Source organism: Balaenoptera ricei, chromosome 6 (genome assembly GCF_028023285.1).
Source record: "Balaenoptera ricei isolate mBalRic1 chromosome 6, mBalRic1.hap2, whole genome shotgun sequence".
In the NCBI taxonomy this organism is placed as follows: domain Eukaryota; kingdom Metazoa; phylum Chordata; class Mammalia; order Artiodactyla; family Balaenopteridae; genus Balaenoptera; species Balaenoptera ricei.
In genome coordinates, this window is record NC_082644.1 from 100,937,721 (window position 1) to 100,957,262 (window position 19,542).

A 19,542-nucleotide genomic window follows, 5' to 3' on the forward strand; every position below is an offset into this window, starting at 1 on the left:
CAGAAACGAAGACCCAACACAGCCATAAATTAATTAATTAATTAATTAACTAAAAGAAAAAAAAAAAAAAAAGCAACAGTCTTAAAAAAAAAAATTTTTTTAAAAATAAAAAAAAAAAAAAGATGCTCAGTCACACTGATCAGGAATACATAAAATTAACACAATAATGAGATACAATTTTGCACCCTACACATTAGAAAAACTCTTCAAATGTTGGCAAAGACTGGAAACCAACCAAGAGGAACTCAGGCTCACCACTGATGGGCTGTACACGGATACAATCTCTGAGGAACAAATCTCTAGTTAAGTAGTCTCCAGTGAGGTTCAAGAGGCACATCCCCTTCAACCTGGCAGTCCTACTCCAGGGGACCATACTCTAGAGCAGTGCCCAGCTGCAAAGCAGCGCAGCTGCAAACTGTTTGTCACCAGCCCTCTAAGAGAGAAGGAACACTTCTTGCTTCACTGAGAAAGTCTTACCAGCATAAGAAATGTTAAATAAATTAACAGTGAGAGTTGATTTAGATTCTGCCACAAGTTCCCTGTTTGCAAGACATAATTCCCAAGTCCTCAGACCACACTTCTTTGTGTATCACTGTCCTGGAGAAAAACTCCCAGGCAAAGACAAGCACAAGGACACTGTAAGAAACTGTTCATAGCCACAGGGTCAGTAAATGCAAAAAAAAAAAAAAAGGAAACAATCTAAATGTCAGTCAACAGGAAAATGGATAAAGAAAATGTGGCAGGGTCATACAACAATGAAAATAAGCAAGAGTCACATGTCACATGGACCAACATGACAATATCTTAAAAACTAAGATCAAACAAAGAAAGCAAGTTGCAGGATATGTACATTATGGTTCCACTTATGTCAAGTTTTTAAATGCAACATATACATTGCTTATGATATGTACAGCACAGGAATGACAACCCTTGGTCAAGGAGATAAAAGAGAAGAAAAAATGAAGGGGAGAGGAGAGAAAAAAAGAAAGAAAAGGAAAATCTGTAAGGGGTAACACAGGGGGTTTGAATTGTATCAGTAATGTTTATGTCTTTAAAAAATAAAAGACCTGGGGCTTCCCTGGTGGTGCAGTGGTTAAGAATCTGCCTGCCAATGCAGGGGACACGGGTTTGATCCCTGGTCCGGGAAGACCCCACATGCTGTGGAGCAACTAAGCCCGTGCGCCACAACTACTGAGCCCGTGCTCTAGAGCCCGTGAGCCACCACTACTGAGCCCACGTGCCACAACTACTGAAGCCCGTGCACCTAGAGCCCATGTTCCGCAGCAAGAGAAGCCACCGCAATGAGAAGCCCGTGCACCGCAACGAAGAGTAGCCCCTGCTCGCTGTAATTAGAGAAAGCCCGCGCACAGCAACGAAGACCAAACGCAGCCAAAAATAAATAATTAAAATAAAAATTTTTTTAAAAGTTAAAAAATAATAATAATAGCTAAATAAATAAAAGACCTGAAGCTAATAGCAAAAAATGTACAGATTTGACAAATATGAGTGGGACATACCTAAGTGTTCCTAAGATAATTCTCTATACTTTTCTTCATACTTGAAATATTTCATTAGTTAAAAAGAATATATATACCATAATAATTGTTTTATGATACTATATAAAAAGAAGAAAATACATCAGTAATTTTTCTTCTTTATATTTTCATGTACTTTTCAAATACTCTTCAGTAAAAATACATTTCTTTTTAGAAAAAATAACATACAGAGCAAATTTTTTAAATGAATCCATGTTTCAAGGATAAAGAAATTTAAATCACAGAATTTTACAACTTGAAAGGAACCTTAAAGAATATGGAAGTAGACTTCCCTGGTGGCGCAGTAGTTAAGAATCCATCTGCCAACGCAGGGGACTGGGGTTCGAGCCCTGGTCTGGGAAGATCCCACATACCACGTGGCAACTAAGCCCGTGCGTCACAACTACTGAGCCTGCGCTCTAGAGCCCACGAGCCACAACTACCGAAGCCCGTGCGCCTAGAGCCCATGTTCCGCAACAAGAGAAGCCACCACGATGAGAAGCCCATGCACCACAACGAAGAGTAGTCCCTGCTCCCAGCAACTAGAGAAAGCCCACGTGCAGCAACGAAGACCCAATGCAGCCAAATAAATAAATAAATAAATTTTTTTAAAAAAAGAATATGGTAGAACAAAAATAAGAACATTTACTGGTAGAAATGCAAAATGGTATAGCCATTTTGGAAGACAACAACTTAGGAAAACTAAACATACTCCTACCATACAATCCAGCAATCACACTCCTTGGTATTTACCCAAGGAGTTGAAAACTTATGTCCACACAAAGACCTGCACATGGATGTTTACAGCAGCTTTATTCATAATTGCCAACACTTGGAAGTAACCAAGATGTCCTTCAGTGGGTGAATGGATAAATAAACTGGTACATACAGACAATGGACTATTACTCAGCGCTAAAAAGAAATGAGCTGTCAAACCATGAAAAGACATGGAGGAACCTTAAAGGCATATTACTAAGTGAAAGAAGCCAATCTGAAAAGGCTACGTACTGTATGATTCTGACTATATGACATTCTGGAAAAGGCATAACTATGGAGACAGTAAAAAGATCAGTAGTTGCCAGGGAGGAAGGGGAAAGGAAGGATGAATATGAAGAACACAGAGGATTTGTAGGGCAGTGAAAATATTCTCTGTGATATTACAATGATGGATATATATCATTATACATCTGTCTAAACCCACAGAATATACAACACCAAGAGTGAACCATAAGGTAAACTATGGATGTGCGGTAATTATGATATGTCAGTGTAGGTTCATCCTTTGTAAAATATGTACCATTCTGTTGAGTGATGTGGATAATGAGGGTGGCTATACAAATATGGTGGCAGGGGGTGTATGGGAAATCTCTGTACCTTCCTGTCAATTTTGTTGTAAACCTAAAACTGCTCTTAAAAAATAGTCTTTAAAAAAACATTTAGTCTCAAAGGAAACATATCAGAAACACTGAGATTCTTAAATCCCCAAATGAACAAACAAACAAAAAAACAAATCCCAGTTTAGCTTATGTCAGCTATTACATTCCTGTGGGAAAAAAAATCTACTAAGAATAAATATATTGGGACTTCCCTGTTGGTGCAGCGGTTAAGAATCCGCCTGCCAATGCAGGGGATACGGGTTCAAGCCCTCGTCCAGTAAGATCCCACACACCACGGAGCAACTAAGCCCGTGTGCCAGAACTACTGAGCCTGCACTCTAGGGCCCGCAAGCCACAACTACTGAGCCCGCATGCCACAACTACTGAAGCCTGTGCTCTTAGGGCCCATGCTCTGCAACAAGAGAAGCCAACGCAATGAGAAGCCCATGCCCCCCAACCAAGAGTAGCCCCCGCTCGCTGCAACTAGAGAAAGCTCATGCGCAGCAACGAAGACCCAATGCAGCCAAAAATAAATAAATAAATATTAAAAGAAAGAAAGAAAAAAAGATTTAAAAAAAGAATAAATATATTCATTTACTTTCCATTAAATAATTCTCTAATTCATATTATTTGCCTGTCTTTAATTTCTCTATCTAAAGGGAAAGATGGGACCTTCCTTCCTTCTACCCCACAAGGAAGAAATAACCAGTAAAGGTTTAAGGACTTCACTTCAGTGTTATCTACCATTGGCCACTGATAAGTCTGAAAACATATAATTATTCCTGAGAAATAAAACTGTCCACATAAATCACTCATTCTTCATATCTCTCCAAAAAATACAACTTTGGCTTCTGAGTCAAGGAAGAAAGGCTATTTTTTTCACAGGATTATAAAAGGCAAATACTGGCTTTTCACTCATATCATCACTTATGGAAAAAATACTTTAAAAAATAAAAAAGAAAGAAGGAAAGAAAAAGCAATAAATCACTTTCCTTAGATGAATCACCTCTTCATGACAACTTGAACATGAAATCATTCCTTAGAAAGTATGCAAGAAAAACATTACTGTCAAAAAGATTACAGAAAGGGCTATATTTAAGGTAGTGATTATCCTTATGTGGTGGAATTTCAGAGGACTCTTTTTTGGCTTGCTGGTTTAATTCTATGTCATTACTAACTTAACTTCATGAGCGTGAATTACTTGTGTGAATTAAAAAGAGAAAATGGTTATTTCAGTGTGACAGGTTTCAGATTTCTTTACATTCGTTTAAATTTTCTACAAAGAACATCATTTTTTTCTGAATGTGAAAGTAAATTTTAAATTATAAATCAGGTTAGAAGCCTTAAGTGGAAGCTGAGATTGAAAGGGAAAGCTGAAAATACTTGGACCACTGCCCATTGCATCATAAATCAATTAATAATCCAACGTTACAGGATATTTTGAGAAAGATCTGTCAAGTTACTACCAAAATACACTAGACTATAACAGAATAATTTCACAAGGAAAACAGTCTCCCTAATAGTATTTAACTTCTTCTGCTTCACACATATGTAAATACATTATAGTCACAAAGCAGTTTCACATGGCCTTCTGAGCCTCAGAAAAACATTGTGAGGTGGGCAGCGATTATCTGCACTTGTAGATGAAAAACTGGGGCTCAGGATCTGACTTGCCAAAGGTCACCAAGCTAATGACACAAAGAATCACAAGTTGAACCTAGAGAGGTCTTTATCCTCCAAGTGCACAACAGAACACAGTACCTCCCTCTAAAGTACTACTTACTGAAGTAGGTAATATTAGCTTCAACTTACAGATGAGGAAACAGAGCCCAGAATTCACTGAGAATGTTGACCAAGATTACAAAGGTAGTAAGTAAGTGGCAGGGCTAGGTTTCAAACTCCAGGCGGTCAACTGCAAACCCAATGCTCCTTCTAGTATGCTAAATTACAGCACAGCTGAGGCAGAGAAAGTAGGCGGGGATGACACTAAGCCTTACTAGATAACTATGCACAACATGACTTTGTACCCTGACCACAGCCAATGTGACAGGGATAGTCCCTGACTCATTTATCCTTTCCTCAGGAACTCAGAATTGGGACCAAAGAGTCAAGCCTCCCTTGAGTGCCTGGACCTCTGAGAGTAAGCCAGGAGATATGACATGGGCATCTTCAGCCTACGCCATGGAGCACAAAATCAGAAGAAGCTGGTCTGAAGAAAGAATGGCAGGGGGTGCAGAGAGAAGGTGGAAGAACTGGAGGACATCTAGTCCTTAGTTCCAAACCCCTCCTGAGGGTCCCTCTTATTTCCATAAGACTCCATGACTCCTTACAGTAAGTGCCCCATTTTTGCTTATACCACCTTAACACTGTGTCCAAATGTAAACGGAAGGTTTTTGCCAAGGGGGGGAAAAATCTACTTCCATAAAAGTACATTAAAAAATAAGCAGCTAGCACATGTAGCATATGCCGGAGGTGAATATCAGATGAGAGGAAGTCCTTACTAAGACTAGACCAGGGCTTCCCTGGTGGCGCAGTGGTTGAGAATCTGCCTGCCAATGCAGGGGACACGGGTTCAAGCCCTGGTCTGGGAAGATCCCACATGCCGCGGAGCAACTGGGCCCGTGAGCCACAACTACTGAGCCTGCGCGTCTGGAGCCTGTGCTCCGCAACAAGAGAGGCCGCGATAGTGAGAGGCCTGCGCACCGCAATGAAGAGTGGCCCCCGCTTGCCACAACTAGAGAAAGCCCTCGCACAGAAACGAAGACCCAACACAGCCATAAATTAAATAAATAAATAAAATTCAAAAAAAAAAAAAAGAGTAGACCAATCTAGCCACAAAGGACCTTCTTGACCATGCATCACACTGCTCCCCAACAGCTGTCCAAACTGCAAGAGCTTCTTAAGTGCACCATATGTTCTTCTTGCACAATTCTTTTGATCAACCAAGCCCCTCATCCAAGAATACTCTACCAACCTCTCCTGACCATTTCTGCATCTCCACATATCTAAATCCTCTCCATTCAAGGTCCAGCTCAAATACTACATGCTCCACACTTACACATCCCATCCTGGCCCTACAAACTCCCACAGACCTTTTCTACATCTCTCCTGGCACTTGTTATCTTTTGCTGTACATTATGTAACTGCCCGATCATCCCTTCCCTAGACCATAACAGCTCTTTGAGGTGTGACTCCACCTGAGTGCCTACTCATTTACTCCATCCATCTCCAGAGCTCCTCAGGTTGAGAAACTGTGAAGTAGTCTCTTGGTATCCCAGCATTTAACTTAGTGCCTTATAGAAAGAAGTTGCTCAAATATTTGTTGAGTGTATGAAATATTAATTCCTCATATTTGGAAAAGCCATTTAGAAGTTTATACATCTAACATCTGTGGCAAAGGAAAGGAGGGGATTAGTGGCAATTCATAACACCTGACATCAGAATCTCTTGGAAAAGGGACTATATGTTTTTAGTTTTTAAATTTATTTTTATTTTTGGCTGCGTTGGGTCTTTGTTGCTGCGCGTGGGCTTTCTCTAGTTGCGGCGAGCGGGGGCTACTCTTCGTTGCTGTGCGCGGGCTTCTCATTGCGGTGGCTTCTCTTGTTGCACAGCACGGGCTCTAGGCGCACAGGCTTCAGCAGTTGTGGCTTGCGGGCTCTAGAGCGCAGGCTCAGTAGTTGTGGCACAGGGGCTTAGTTGCTCCGCAGCATGTGGGATTTTCCCAGACCAGGGCACAAACCCGTGTCCCCTGCATTGGCAGGCAGATTCTTAACCACTGCACCACCAGGGAAGCCCTAGGTTTTTAATGTCATGATAAGTGCTTAATGTTTAAAAAAAAAAAAAAAAGAAGAGGAGGAGAGAAATTCCAGAAGGTCTGACTGTGTGACAGAACTATTCTGCTCTAAATCAGGAGGGGTGCAGTAGTTACTGCAAAGAGAAGGATAGGAGAAAAAAAAAAGATGGAAGGGGAGGACAGACCAGGAAAGGGCAGAAAGTCAAGCCCTTTCCCCATGACTCACCACATCTAAGAGCTAAGAGCTCTTGAAGAGCTAAGTGAATTATTGAAATGCTTGGGAAAAGAGGACTGTGTGTGTGTGTGTACCAGTGAAACAGGCGGGTTTCACGTCCAAACTGACATGGGTGGAACCAAAACACCATTTTCAGAAATGGGAGCCCAGAAGCTAAGAAAAGCATAAGTTAAACTAAACTAGAAAATTCACAAAAATTGGATGTGATAGATTGCAGGGGTAGGTGGGTGAGTACCTCTGGACTTTGACAATCTGCAATTAGGAGTCTGAGGCTAAAACTACGAAGAATAAGGAAGCCCTAGCTGGCATCTAGATTTTGTATGTAATACTCAATCTCTTCTGGTACATCAATCTACCAGAATTAAAAATCTAGGACTTCCCTGGTGGCGCAGTGGTTAAGAAACCGCCTGCCAATGCAGGGGACACGGGTTCGAGCCCCAGTCCAGGAAGATCCCACATGCCACGGAGCAACTAAGCCCTTGCACCACAACTACTGAGCCTGCACTCTAGGGCCCACGAGCCACAACTACTGAGCCTACACACCACAACTACTAAAGCAGGCGTGCCTAGAGCCCGTGTTCTGCAACAAGAGAAGCCACCGCAATGAGAAGCCCGCATACCGCAATGAAGAGTAACCCTCGCTCGCCGCAACTAGAGAAAGCTCGCATGCGGCAACGAAGACCCAACGCAGCCAAAAATAAATTGATTAATTTTTAAAAATCTAACCAAATACTAACTGGTAGTTAAAGTCCACATCATCTATTGGTTCCTATATACCATTTCAATTCACTAAATGCCACTCTAATACCTGGCAAAATCTAAATGAGGCCAGTAGGATACTTCTTTAGGAATTAATGCTTAGAACTGTGATGTCCACTTCTGTGTTTTTAAATACAGGCTTTCCCCCATTCCCCACTTTTTTTTAAAAGAACTCATTAAACACCAATGTATTAAAAGGAAAATGTTGAAAAGTCCAGCAGTAAACACAAATATAGTAAGTCAGGGGTTGGGGGAGGATTCATTCCCAGAAAGAGACAATCCATCATGGTTCCTGCGGGAGTTGCCTCCCTCCACCCAGGGCAGCCCAAGAACCAAGGGGTCAGTAGATAAGAACCTTTGCAGGCAATGAGGTCCTGAGCAGGAGGTTCCTGCTGACAAAGTCCCTGCTGATACTCCTTTCCCCCAGAACTAAGGCAATCAGACAAGCCATCTTCCTGTTCCCTAGCCCACCAGTCTTAGCCCCAAGGCCCAAGCAGATACCCCAATGTGGAAACCCCTGCATCAGGATGCACGAGTGACTAGACTGTTTCCAGGGAAGGGGAAAGAAGCCTTTCTTCTGCCACTTCAGAAGTCCTAGCCATTTGCATATGATGTCAGGCTACTTTAAGCCCCCCTACCAACCCAGTACAGCCCAAAGTAAGGCGATGCCTCCCTGTTCACACACAGCCCCTGCCCATCACTCCCCAACCCCAGGCAACACCACACACAAAGAGGGAGGGACAGAAGACATCATACAGTTAGCTTGGCAGGGCTGGGTCAAGTGAGGAAACAGCAGCGCTCATCTGTACCCTAGATTTAATGAACAAGTGCCAGACTCCAGATGCACTGAGGTCCACAAACACTTCCAACTCCCAAGGAGGCCCTTTCCCCCAGATACAGCAGCTGGCAGACGCCCAATTAGAAATCAGTGTTAGTAAACTGATGAGCAGAAAGATTAGTTCAGCTTATGAAAGTCAGCTTAAAGGAGATGATACATTCTATGCAAGAGTTCAGACTGCATAGAAGTCAAATGTATGATAGTTAAGATCCACCCAAAGCGGCTAATTACCTAGAACAATGCTCATTTGGATGTGTAAACTCTAGAATGTCTTTTATTTAAGTCACTATTTAAATCCCAGCATTTGTGGTTTGACCTGCTTGCTTTCGGTATATGGCAATTAACACATTTATACAGGTCCAAAAGCTCTAAAAAATAATCTAGGCGTAAATAATGTCATTTCTCTTCTAAACACTTTCTCCAACCTTCCAATTTTCCATTTCTCTAAAACGGAATGAAGATATGTGAAACAGTAAAAATAAGTCAAAGTTTATTCTAAAGTTGAACTTTGGTTTATAAAACATTCCATTCATTCCATAACTCAAAATTCCACCTAATGAATTAAGGCATCATACACCATTGGCAGCAACATACACTCCAAAAAACAGTAGAATGCACCGGGGGAAGGGGAATCCAGTAGTTAAATTGAAAGACGGCAACAAAAGGCACCTTTGGATTGAAGCTACAAAATCTCAGGTACTCCCTGGATATTGAGCTCATGATATCAGAGAATTACAATCTGAATTTACAGAATTTCAATCAAAGGACCATCCAATATCATCCAAGAGTGAAACTGACACCATATTCTTGTTCAGCCTCAGAACAAAGTAGAATTAAGTGGCTTTTCCATCACAGTGCATGTCAAAATGGCAGAATCAGGAATATCCAAATACCATGATGATGCCTTTCTCCTTACCTCTTTTCACAAATAAAACAATTAAATCCATGATGACATTCCTGGAGCACATAAAATCATACTTCGTGGTCGTGGCAGACAATACTACTTGTAAACTAACACCCACAGCCTTTTCCTTGCACACACTGCTAAAGAACATCTTCAAGTTTTATCTTTTGCTTGCTAACTTTTTAAATTAATGTTTATGTAATTACAGAGAATAGAAGCTTCAAGCATATATAAACTAAAATGAACTTCACTGATTCCCTCAGGATAGCTAGAAAAGGAGAAAAACCCATGAAGATCTTGGGGGGAAATTGCTACTTGATAACCTATGCATTTTTAAATGCTACTACAAAAAATGCACACATCCTAAGGAACTAAATCTACTAACCTCTACAATCAATGTGATACATGGTTTATCCAGTCTTGACAAAAATCCTCTGGATCACCAATGGTGTGTTCATCCACTCGTACATATGCAATTGTATAAAGAATCTATTATTTAGAACACCAGGGGAAAAAAAAACAATTAAAAGATTTATACTCATAGCTACCATGTAAAAAAACAAAATAAACACTTTTCATTTCCATGCTAAGAGCTCCTAATTTGATGCCCTGCTTTGCAAATTCAGAATGAGGGTGGGAAATCATAGTGATTACCAAATTGGAGAAATAGTAAGGAATATGTCCATAAATAAAATCTGGTGTGTAGAAACAAGGTCCTACTGTACAACACAGGGACTATATTCAGTATTCTGTAATAAACCATAATCGAAAATAATATGAAAAAGAATATATGTGTATATATATGTGTGTATGTGTGTGTGTATAACTGAATCACTTTGACGTACACCAGAAACTAACACAACATTGTAAATCAACAATACTCAATTTTAAAAAATTGAGTGTGTAGAACAAATATGTTAATACTTAAAATACATATATACTGCTAGTTATTCACTGAAGGCTAAAAAACCCCAATACAACATACATTGTGTGTGTCTATATATATATCATAAACATACAAAACCTTACATTAAAATTAGAACAAAGTGTCTGATTCACACAATAATTTTATAAGAAGAGTATTAGGGGATGGGCACACTTGATTAACACATTATAACAACTGAGAATGCAAACATTTGATCGTCATAACCCTGGGAAACCTTTGCCCTCTCTAGGCACTTCTGATCCCCTTCCCTGGTTCTTTTCTGTCTTCTTCTCATCCCTATATATTCATAGCCCCCAGACAGCTGTCCTCTGGACAATCCGTCCACATCACCCCCCACTCTCCCAAGTTTCAGAACCAAAGTTCCCACACACCTGTAATCCATGTGCCCAACACTATACCAAGTTCTTAACATGCATTATCTCTTCCCATTCTTATAACAACCCCATAAAATAGTTTTGTTATCCCATTTTACAAATGAGAAATCCAAGGCTTAAAAGTTAGATCCCTTGACATTAAAACTAAAAAGTGCCAGAGTCAAGATCCAAAACCAGTTCTGACTTCAACACCAGAGGTTTTAGTCACTATTCAAAACAGTCTCCCTAAACAACTCAACATGGGTGCCTCAATAATTCAACCCATTCATTCAACAAATGATTTATCTCTTGAACACAAACCTGCTCTCTCTTCTCTCCACTCTTACCTCCCCAAATCTGTCTAGAGGCTATATTCTCGACCCCCTTAATCTCTAGGTAGATTCTGGGAATCCTCTCTAACTCCTTCTGTTGAATAACTCTCCACTACTCAGCCAATAGTTCCTACATATTTTAGGGATTCTAGATTATATTACCTGTCAAATCCACTTCCACTATCCCAGTTCAGACCCTAAGTTTCTTCTAACTTGGCTACTGTAATATTGTCCTTTTAGTCTAGCTGCTCTTGGTCTCTGGACCCCTGCAATCAATGTTATACCACTGCCACCTGTTATCCTTATAAAAGGGTCTACTCAGGTTACACCCCTGCTTGAAAGCCTTTGATGGTCCTCTACTGTCTACAGAACAAAGTTCAAACTAGTTGTGTTGGGCTTCCCTGGTGGCACAGTTGTTAAGAATCCACCTGCCAATGCAGGGGACACAGGTTCAAGCCCTGGCCCAGGAAGATCCCACATGCTGCGGAACAACTAAACTGGTGCACCACAACTACTGAGCCTGCGCTCTAGAGCCCAAGAGCCACAACTACTGAAGCCTGTGCGCCTAGAGCCCATGCTCTGCAACAAGAGAAGCCACCGCAATGAGAAGCCCACGCACCGCAACAAAGAGTAGCCCCCGCTTGCCACAACTAGAGAAAGCCCGGGCGCAGCAACAAAGACCCAACACAGCCAAAAAAATAAATAAAAACTAGTTGTGTTGGCATTCCTAGGCAAGCTGGTCCCAACCTTTCTTTTCCTTAGCTTTATCTCCTACCACCCCCTCCACTAAAAATAATATACAGAATTTAATTGTTTATACAGTGCATTAACATGTACATTAAGCCTAACAACACTATGAGTATTTCTAATTATCCCAATTGTATGAGAAACTTAAACTTAGTAAGGTAAAATAATCTGCTCAAGATCCCAAATTGTGAAAGGCAGAAAAGGCCAAGTCTCAGACTCCAAATTTTAACTCCTTTCCTAGTACTTCATGCAGCCATAGTACCCCCATTCTAGCATATCAGACTCCTTCCAACTTTCCCTGAAAATGCACAATATTTTTCAAACTCTATGACTGAGCTCAAGCTATTGTTCCCTTAGCCTGGAATACTATCCTCACTCCTTGACATTTCTAAGAACTGTGTTAGGCATTTTTCGTATCACACTTCCTATTAGCTATTTATATTTATATATAAATCTGCCTCTGCACTGAATTATAAACCCTGTGAGGCCAGGACCATATGTTAGTAACTCCATTTTTAAAGAACTGGAGTCATATAAGATGGCAAGCACCAAGGCAGAGACCGGCCAGGCTCGAAACCAGAGACCAGCAACTTAGATCAGACCATTTGAGCACACTGGCAGTGCCTATAATTTTAACATCTATCTTCTGAACAAGGTGGAATGCCCCAGTGCCAACTATTCTCACCAACACTGGCCTTTATTAAATATTACAATTTACTGAAAGCATAATTCAAAACCAGATTGGGTAGAAGTGGAAAACTAGAAATTATAAAAAACAGAAATATCATTACTATTTTCCATTTTAACCTTCCGATCTGGCTAAGTACCCAAAATTAAAATAATACAGGCTTGATTTAGCCTTTCTACATAGCTCAGCTCAGCTGCATATATGGCTGTCATTAAAGCAGCCATCTCTCTGGGGCTGTTTCAGTATGCTCACAGAATCACGTTCACCTACACAGCTACACACACAGCGTCCCCATCTCATCCTCTACAAGAGCCACTAGGACGCCTGGCACTGGCAGAGACTCTCTCAGAAGACACCTGACATGTTGATTATCCAGCCAACTTTTGCAACTGAAGTGGCTGTGTCGAATGGTCAAGTTGAATAGCATCAATGTGCTTTAAGATTATAGGCTGTTGCTCCTTCATGAGCTGTCTTTATCCCAATGAAGATCAGATTCTAAGGATGCCTTAGAATTATAAAGCCCAGAACATGAAACCACTGAACAGCTGACCAGGTGAAAAGTCTCAAATGCTTCCTTCCCTCTGTCAGAAATCTCCCTACCCATTGCTGAAATATAACTACAATGTCAACTTTTCCATGAACTGGCAGAGGATAATATTAGAAGAAAAACTAGCCCACATGCCTTGCATTGAATTTCATTCCATTCCAAACAGTTATATTACTCTAAATATAAAGAAAGAAAACTACAGACTATGATCTTAAGTAATTTACAAACTAGATTTCAGAACTGCCTTTAACAGTCAGAACTAATTGTTCTCTATTTTGGCATCTTACCCCCAAATCTAGTATGTCCTATTCAATGAACCAGAATATTGCCACATTTTATACACTATAGCAGGTTTCTTCTGGAGGCTAGCAAGACATGGGGAAAAAAGCCATGTTGATCTTCTTATAAACTATATTTTCCCTTTCAGAGACACTAGTACAGTAGCAGCACAAAATTAAAATAAACTTTGGAATCAAAAAATCTGAGTTCAAGCCCTAACTCTGTAACATGAGAGAAGCGACACCAGACAACAATAGTACCGAAGTCACAGGGTTGTTGTAAGGATTCAATCAATTAATTTGTACAAAGTGATTAGAACACAATGGTAAGCTCTCAAAAAACATTAGCTTTACCATTATTCTATTACAATCACCTGACTCAAAGTGACAATTACAGGATATTTTGAAAGGATAACAAATTTTAACAAACCCCAACCCAAGATTATCCTGCTTACCTTTTGACAACTTTCATACATGATACTACTCTATGATACTACTCGAAAAAAAAAAAAGAGAAGAAGAAAAAGAAAGAAAAGAAAAGAAAAGAGATAAGTAAAAGACAAACCTGTCAATTCTGCTTCTCAGGAGCTCCTACAGAGTGCAGTATCAGATACAACTGAAAGCAGCTACAGATTTCATTTAAATTTATGACATATATATCACTTCAAATGCAAAGGTAAAACGCATTGATTTAAAATGTATAGAAAGGCAGTGTTACGAGTTATACATCTCAAAATAACAGACCTGGGAACCAAAAATGATAATATTACTCTAGCATTACTAACTATAACAAATCATACGCTTTGGTCCTTACATATCTGTTTACAAGTACTCTTCCTCTTTCTTCTCAGTAGTATTATAATTCCATCAGTAGACTTTCATGTTTCTTTTGGACACCATAGCAGTGTTAAACAGCAGTTAAATCATTGGATTAAAGCATCAAGTAGCTGAGAATTTAGCAATGCATCTGATTTGATCTCTTCATCAGCATGAACACTCTATGGTACACGGAGGTAATCCAGCCTAAAGGCTGGTTATGAGTGCCTGTGAGCCACCTGGAATCCAGTTCAACTCCACCATTTACTAGCTGAGGGACCTAGGGAACCTAAAATGACTGTTTTCCACTCCATAAAACAGAAATAAGAACTTTACCTACCTCTTAGGATTATTTTGATGAATAAAAGAATATAGGGGCTTCCCTGGTGGTGCAGTGGTTAAGAATCTGCCTGCCAATGCAGGGGACACGGGTTCGAGCCCTGGTCCGGGAAGATCCCACATGCCGCAGAGCAACTAAGCCCGTGCACCACAACTACTGAGCCTGCACTCTACAGCCAGCGAGCCACAACTACTGAGCCCGCGTGCCACAACTACTGAGCCCGCGTGCCACAACTACTGAAGCCCATGCGCCTAGAGCCCATGCTCTGCAACAAGAGAAGCCACCACAATGAGAAGCCCGCGCACCGCAACAAAGAGCAGCCCCCACTCACCACTAGAGAAAGCTCGTGCACAGCAACGAAGACCCAACGCAGCCAAAAATAAATAATAATAAATAAAATAAATATTAAAAAATCTTTAAAAAAGAGAATATACACAAAGCACTTAAAACAATGCTAGTGCTGAAACATTTAGGGGGAAGTGTACTGATGTCTCCAATTCACTCTGAAATGCATCAAAATAAGATGGATTGAGTACTTAACGCCACTGAACTGTACACTTAAAAAGTTACAATGATAAATTTTATGTTATGTATGTGTATCTTACCACAATCTTTTTTAAATAATAAAATAACTAAAATAACATTTTAAAATGTGGCTTGAAAATGGACAGATATGTGATAAAGCTAGAAGTAAAATATCACATGTAGAATCTAGGTAGTGGGTATATGAATGCTCACTTTCAATTTTTCTGTATTTTTGAAGAGTTTTATGATAAAATATTAGGGGGAGAACCAATGCTGGCATCTAGTAGTTTACTTTTATTATCATCTACTAGTCAGAAATAATAGCCAGCAAATATTCAGATACTTAGCTGCTTTTTTTTATAGCAGAATTCTAAAAAGCACCTTTTTACCAGCCATCTCTCCTTTAACTATAACCTTTCTGAAACTGAAAATGGTTTATTTGAAGTTCCTTATATACATGTTCGGTATATATCAGTGTGATTTCAAGTTAAATTATTCCAAGGTACCAAGTGCCAAGTATTTAAGCTCTCCTGAAGAAATGCAGAAACCAAGTCAACAGACATCTGTGGCCAAAGATTGGTGACTTGACCAAACAAAACAATGGAAAAGCAAGCACTGGAATTATTTCTTCCTAACTTTTCCAGTAGCTGCTAAAGCCAATAAATTCCTCAACCAGAAGAACTAAAAACGTTTTAACAGGTCCCTGATTTACAGGAGCACACCGCATATATACAAATACATCAGCCACTTAAGAATGATATCCAATTCTTCCTCTAGTTTTGTTCCCCATTCCAACTAGTAATTTATATTTTAATGTGTTTAGTGCTACAACATGAACTCAGATATCTTGCAGTGGAACAACTTAAAACGTCAGACCACCTCACACCCACTGGGATAGCTGCTATCAAAAATATAGAAAATAACAAGTGTTGGCGAGGTCCTAGAAAAACTGGAGCCCTTGTTTACTGCTGGTGGGAACATAAAATGGTATAGGCACTGTGGAAAACAGTATGGTAGTTCCTCAAAAAATTAAAAATAGAATTACCATATAATCCAACAATCCCACTTCTGGGTATATCCAAAAGAACTGGAAGCACAGTCTCAAAGAGAGATGTGTACATCCATATTCATAGCAGCATTATTCACAATAGCTAAAAACATACAAGCAACCCAAGTGTCCCTCGACAGATGGAAGAGAAAATATGACATATGCATACAATAGAATATTACTCAGCCTTAAAAAGAAAATCCTGTCACATGGTACAACATGGATGAACCCTGAGGACATTATGCCAAGTGAAATAAGCCAGCCACAAAAAGACAAATCCTGTATGAGTCCACTTACATGAGATACCTAGAGATATCAAAATCATAGAGACAGAGACTTCCCTGGTGGTGCAGTGGTTAAGAATCCGCCTGCCAATGCAGGGGACGTGGGTTCGATCCCTGGTCCAGGAAGATCCCACATGCTGTGGAGCTACTGAGCCCGTGTGCCACAACTACTGAGCCCGTGTGCCACAACTACTGAGCCTACGCTGTAGAACCCGTGTGCCACAACTACTGAAGCCCGTGCGTCTAGAGCCGGTGCTCCGCTACAAGAGAAGCCACCTCAATGAGAAGCCCGCACACTGCAACAAAAAGTAGCCCCTGCTCGCCGCAACTAGAGAAAGCCCGCGCACAGCAACAAAGACCCAACACAGCCAAAAAATAAATAAATAAATTTATTTACAAAAAAAAATCATAGAGACAGAAAGTAGAACAGTAGCTGCCAGGGGCTGGGAGGAGGGGGGAAAGGGAGGGTTTAGTGGGCATAGAGTTTCAGTTTTGCAAGATGAAAACAGTTCTGGAGATAAACGGTGGTGATGGTTACACAACAATATGAATGTCCGTAAGACCACTGGCCTGTACAGTTAAAAATGGTTATGATGGTAAATTTTATATTATGTGTATTTTACCACAGTAACAAAAAATGGAAGAAAAAAGATCAGGGAGCTGATCTCCCCAAAAGGCCTGGTGGTGCTCCAGCTTGGAACTGACACACAAGCAATCAACTCTGTGGCTATCAGGCCCCGTCTATCTCTAACCACCGCATGAGACCTTGTCTACTCAAGACTCTCCATCCTGCCCAGGGTGACACCAATTCTTTATTTCAGCCTCAAAATGAGCAAACACCACTGCTGCTACACCAGTTTTGTGTCAAAGCAGCAAGGCACTTATCTCTCTAAGCCTGCCTCCTCTTTAAAACAAGGATAATTCCTACCTACCTGCCTTACTAGGCTGTTAGGAGGACAAAAGTGAGATCATGTATATAAAAGTATCTTTAAACTGCCAAGCACCAAAGAAACAGAAATTATTGTGCGTATAGCTACTTTCATATGAAAATTCAGAGAGGGCTGTAACAACAGAAACTTCACAAGGCTTGAGACACCTCACCCAGGCTTCATTCCATTTAAAACCCACCTCATCCCTAAATAACACCTTTCTTGTTCTTCATAAGCTGAAGGGCAGCGTTGAGAAAACACCTCAGCCTAAAGCTTTTCACCTAACCACCCCAAAGGCAATCAGAAACTGTCTTAGGAAAATTCAATTTTTATGACCCCAGCGTGGGCCTGCGGCGCCCGGGGACTACACTTCCCACAAAGCACCGAGGCGAACCCGGGCGGCGGGCGAGGTGGCCTGCGATTCAGGGTGACCACCGCTCTCCCCGAGCGTGGATCGCCGTCCCCCGGAAAACTGCAACGTTTAAGGTCAAGTGTGCACTGGCTCTCCTTTCTGAAAGCGCTGTCACCCCGAGGTTTCCCCTGCGGCTAGCGCCGCGACCCTCCCTGCCCGCCCGTCCTTCCTGCTCCACCTGAGGGTCACCGCCTGTTCCTGACCTTTCCGCTGATTTCTAGTGTCACAACACAGCACCTTCTCCTCCTCCCCGAAAGCTCCACTTCTAGAACTCGCCTAACAGTTGGGCCCGGGGTCCACGGAGGGGGTCAGACGGGACGGCAGACACAGCCCGCCCCCCTGGGGCTCCGGCCGCCCAGCCAGCCCAGCCCCCATAGGCAGGGGGCTAGGCTCCCCCCACCCCCAGGCCGGGGCGGATCGCACACAGAGGTGGCTCCGCCCGGGGCTCCGGTTTCAATTTCGCAACGTGACGGTGCAAACCTGAGGCCTACAAACGCCGGCGGCGGCCGGCGCCCCGCCCGCCCGCCCGCCAGGCCCAAGCGCCCCAGCCCCCCGCACGCCGCGGCCGCCGCACGCCCGCCAGCCCGGCCCTGCTCTCCGGCCCTGTTCCCCGGCCCTCCCGCCCGACCCGGCCCGGCGCTGCGCCGGCTCCGGCTCGCGGCCGCAGGCTGGCCGTGGCACTTACTCAGCTCGTCCTGGGAGGCGGAGGCGGCGGCCGCAGCCATGTTGCGCCGGGGAGGGAGGGAGGGAGGGGCCGGAGGGGGAGGGCACGGACGGGCGGCACTGGGGGCTCGCCGCTCTCGGTGCAGCACAGGCCGGCAGCCGCCTCCGGTAGTTCGGCGCGGGCCGCGCTGCGCCCACGAGGCCCGCCCGCCGTCGCCGCCGCCGCCTGCGTCCTCCTCGCTGCACGCGTAGTTCTCGCCGTCCCCCGCGAGCTCGCGACTCGGGCTCTCCGGCAGTCCGGCGCCTCTGCGGAGCCGCCGCTGTCCGTCGGCCGAGGCCCGGTACGCCCGGCCCGCGCGGCGGCTCTGCGGCTCAGCGCCGCGCTCGCCCAACTCACGCCGGTTTTATATTTAGAAAGAGCTGAGCCATCCTCCCAGCGGCCCCCCCGCCGGGCCCCTCGCGCGCCCGCCCGCCCTCGCTCGCTCGCTCGCGGCTCGTCCTGCCCACCTGCCGCCGCCCGCCCCGCGCGCGGGAGCCGGCCCGCGAGCGCTCCCTGCGCGGACCCGGCACGCGGCGGCCTTCACTGGCGGCCCGGCCTAGCCGCTCCTCGCCGCCCCTCCTTGCCCGCGCAGCCTCCGGCAGCCCCGACGCGGAACGCCTCAGGCCTCCGGAACGCGGACGCGCAGGCCTCTGACCTGAGTCCGAGCCGGTCTCCATGCCGGGGATGCTGCGCTCGGCGCCGCGACGCGGGCGCCCAGAAGCGAGACGAGAGGCGGGCTCGGCCTCGGGGAGCCGCGCGCTGCAGTCCGTGAGGGGCTTGGTCGAGCTGGTCCGGGCTGCCCCGGCCGGGGGGAGGTCCTCGAGGCGGGACGGGAGCTCTTTCTGTAAAGGTCTGTAGTTGTCACGTTGGCTGGTCCCGACCTGGAGAAACACGCCTCTCCGAAGGAAGAGACGTGGACTCGGAAAAGTTGAGCCGGGTTCGGAGTCGGCGGGAGGAAGCCCCGCCCTGCGCCTCCCGCCGAACTTCTCGACCCCGCCGCTGACTCAGTCCCGGGCGAGCCCCGGTGCCCAGGGCGCCTTTTTTTTACTTAAAGATAGTGATAAAGTGTAGGTTTCTGATGCTCTTCGAAACTAGACTAGGACTACCGAGTGAGGGAAGATCGCTAAGCCCCACTAAAGTTCAATAAGCCAAGA

At 43.6% G+C, this 19,542-nt stretch overlaps 1 protein-coding gene across 8 annotated transcripts in view; it reads right to left on the bottom strand.

The window, feature by feature from the left end:
• Window positions 1–19,317, bottom strand: part of ECPAS (Ecm29 proteasome adaptor and scaffold) — a 101,544-nt gene extending 82,227 nt beyond the window's left edge. For 2 of the 8 annotated variants that reach the window (XM_059925291.1, XM_059925286.1), the window contains exon 1: window positions 18,371–18,738. In XM_059925291.1, coding sequence (XP_059781274.1) covers window positions 18,371–18,410 — 40 coding nt within the window. In that variant the 5' untranslated portion in view covers window positions 18,411–18,738. Of the gene's footprint in view, window positions 1–9,825; window positions 9,930–17,888; window positions 18,048–18,370; window positions 18,740–19,043 lie in introns of those variants that run through there. The other 6 variants (XM_059925288.1, XM_059925287.1, XM_059925289.1 and 3 more) reach the window with 6 other exon arrangements.
• Between the last annotated feature and the right edge of the window lie 225 nt (window positions 19,318–19,542).